This window comes from Entelurus aequoreus, linkage group LG04 (genome assembly GCF_033978785.1).
Source record: "Entelurus aequoreus isolate RoL-2023_Sb linkage group LG04, RoL_Eaeq_v1.1, whole genome shotgun sequence".
NCBI classification, from domain to species: domain Eukaryota; kingdom Metazoa; phylum Chordata; class Actinopteri; order Syngnathiformes; family Syngnathidae; genus Entelurus; species Entelurus aequoreus.
Window position 1 is genome coordinate 27545426 of NC_084734.1, and position 3059 is coordinate 27548484.

Below are 3059 nucleotides of genomic sequence, written 5' to 3' on the forward strand. Positions count from 1 at the left end.
CCTCTCCATCAGCTGTAATCCTGCAAGAGCGAGAACGCCTCTCCTTGAAACGCCATTACGCCGGCAAACCTCTGGCATCCCACTGGGGGTGAGGGAAAACGTTTTTTTTTATTATTACATCACAACAAGGCTTTTAACTTAGCACATTCTCACAAACAAACACTGAAATAAACACAGCAAAACTCTCCTTGCTTTTAAATATTAACAAGCTGGCCTAAATTACCCCTTATTCCACGGGCAGCCACTTATAGTTGGAGGACTATTCAACTCAGCGGAAGGATACTGAATTATTTAACACGCTCATGTATCATTTTAACGCTGTTTAATTAGAGCGACCCCGTGTGGCTAAGACATGACACAGCTGGAGGTAAACAAGGTGCCCAATGAGTATGCATCAATAATAATAATAATAATGATGATGATGATTGGATGACCATTATGGAGCTAGACAAAAGGTAAATATCGAATCAAGATGGAACAATGACAGTCTTGACCTAATTTCTATAGATACACAATAAAAGGTTACCTTAATAACGTAGCATGAATAAATACGAATAGGTATGACAAGCCAGTAAAGAAAGGAGCTATCAAAAAAACGCCTGGACAATAAAAAACCTTTCTCTGCCTGACTTTCTATTCTTTGTGCAGCAATTACACGGATAGTGATGCTGCACACAAAGTAGTTGCAACCAAAAAATAAAATAAAATGAAGGCGGCTAACGTTAGCTGACCCAAAACCAATCCAGGCGGCGACTCCAGTGGCTCTAGTGTCTAGTCCATCCGCCGCTGGCACTGGTCGCTAACCCGGCTACAGCTAGCATGACAGCCGAATACTGTCTTTTTAATGTATTTATAACCAGAAGAGTGTAGATACTTGAGAATGAATAAACGCCAGTAGCCCGGTGGGCTGAGTGTTGGGTTTCTGGGTCAGATTTAGAATGGATAAAACGATGGAGACATGAGCGGTGAGATGGGAGCTTACCTCGGCTTGAAGGCTGCTCTGTTGTCGCTGTGCCTGCAGTCACTCAGCTCCACTGCAGGGCCCGGCAGCTGGGTCACGTGTGGTGGTCATGTGACGCGACCATCATTCTAAATAATTATTCAACCTGCGAGTTGTCCTACCGAACGCCTATTTTTGTGGCCGTGCCATCATTTCCTCTGCGCTACTCGCCACTTTAACTCACACAGGAAAGCGTCAGCGCATATGTAATGTGGCCTCCCAGACGGAAGGGGGGAGTCGAGTTCACAACCCCACTTCCGGTTTGACATTCACGACCTGCCCGTTCTAAACATGGCCACCTCCATGGCGTTCCGGAGAGAATTTGGCTCCCTGGCAAGGATATTGAGAGGAATATCATATTCGGTAATGTTCGTTTTATGTCACACACATTTTGTTTGGTATCACAGGTTGATTGGCCGTAGTGTGTGTGAATGGTTGCCTGTCTATCTGTGTTGACCCTGCGATGAGATGGCGACTTGTCCAGGGTGTACCTCGCCTTCCGCCGTATGAAGCTGAGATAGGCTCCAGCACCCCCCGTGACCCCGAAAGGGACACGCGGTAGAAAATGGATGGATGGATCATATTCGGTAATGTTCGTTTATCCATCCATCCATCCCTTTTCTACCGCTTGTCCCTTTTTGGAGTCGCGGAGGGCGCTGGAGCCTATCTCAGCTGCATTCGGGCGGAAGGCGGCGTACACCCTGAACAAGTCGCCACCTCATCGCAGTGTTCGTTTATGTCACACACATTTTTTTTGTATCACAGGTTGTTTGGCCCTAGTGTGTGAATGTGAGTGTGAATGTTGTTTGTCTATATGTGTTGTCCCTGCGACTTGTCCAGGCTGTACGCCGCCTTCCGCCCAATGCAGCTGAGATAGGCTCCAGCACCCTCCCGCAACTCCGAAAGGGACAAGCGGTAGAAAATGGGCGGCTGGATCATATTCGATAATGTTCGTTTTATTTCACACATTTTTTTTGTTTTGAATGCGAGTGTGAATGTTGTCTGTGTTGGCCCTGCGATGATAGGTGGCGACTTGTCCAGGGTGTACCCCGCCTTCCGCCCGAATGCAGCTGAGATAGGCTCCAGCACCCCCCCCGCAACTCCAAAAGGGACAAGCGGTAGAAAATGGATAGATGGGGGAAAAAAAATTGTATCACAGGTTGATTGGACCTGGTGTTTGAATGTGAGTGTGAATGTTGTCTGTCTATCTGTGTTGCCCTGCGATGAGGGGGCGACTTGTCCAGGGTGTTCGCCGCCTTCCGCCCGAATGCAGCTGAGATAGGCTCCAGCACCCCCGAACGGGACAAGCGGTAGAAAATGGATGGATGATCATATTCGGTAATGTTCGTTTTATGTCACACACATTTTTTTTGGTATCACAGGTTGATTGGCTCTAGTGTGTGAATGTGAGTGTGAATGTTGTCTGTCTATCTGTGTTGGCCCTGCGATGAGGGGGCGACTTGTCCAGGGTGTACGCCGCCTTCCGCCCGTATGCAGCTGAGATAGGCTCCAGCACCCCCCGCAACCACGAAAGGGACAAGCGGTAGAAAATGGGTGGATGGAAGCACCCCCGCCACCTCGAAAGGGACAAGCGGTAGAAAATTGGATGGATAGATGGATGCATCTCCCGCAATCTTGAAAGGGACAAGCGGTAGAAAATAGATGGGTAACAGAGTAGACGCTATGGTGTCCGCCGTCGCCTCATTGCCATTGCTATTTACATGCATCATATGTTTGTTTTGTAGGGACAAGGCGTTTTGAGCTCCTGTGCAGCATCTACGAATTGCCTTGCAATGCGGTACGTAGCGTTTTTTTTTTTGTCTTCTAACAATCATAGGTTATCAAATCCAGACTCCAAACATCCCCGAACAAGCTAGTCAGGTTACTTCTAGACCTCCACCACAGATCCCACCTCACTCCTACCCACTTCTCCAACGTGGGCTGGCTCAGGGTGGAGGACAGAGTAAAATAACTTGCACTGAGCCGAATCTATCCATTCCGTTACACCTCCTGATACCGAAGTACATGTCAAACTACTTCCAGAACGTAAATGACCGCC

At 48.0% G+C, this 3059-nt stretch overlaps 1 protein-coding gene across 2 annotated transcripts in view; it reads left to right on the forward strand.

Annotated features, from left to right (window-relative positions):
* The first annotated feature begins 1231 nt into the window (after positions 1-1231).
* Positions 1232-3059, forward strand: part of mrps10 (mitochondrial ribosomal protein S10) — a 16180-nt gene continuing 14352 nt past the window's right edge. Inside the window, exons 1-2 of one of the 2 annotated variants that reach the window (XM_062044483.1) lie at positions 1232-1363; positions 2746-2798. In XM_062044483.1, the coding sequence (XP_061900467.1) occupies positions 1292-1363; positions 2746-2798 (125 nt within the window). In that variant the 5' untranslated portion in view covers positions 1232-1291. The remainder of the gene's footprint in view (positions 1364-2745; positions 2799-3059) is intronic. The other variant, XM_062044482.1, reaches the window with a different exon arrangement.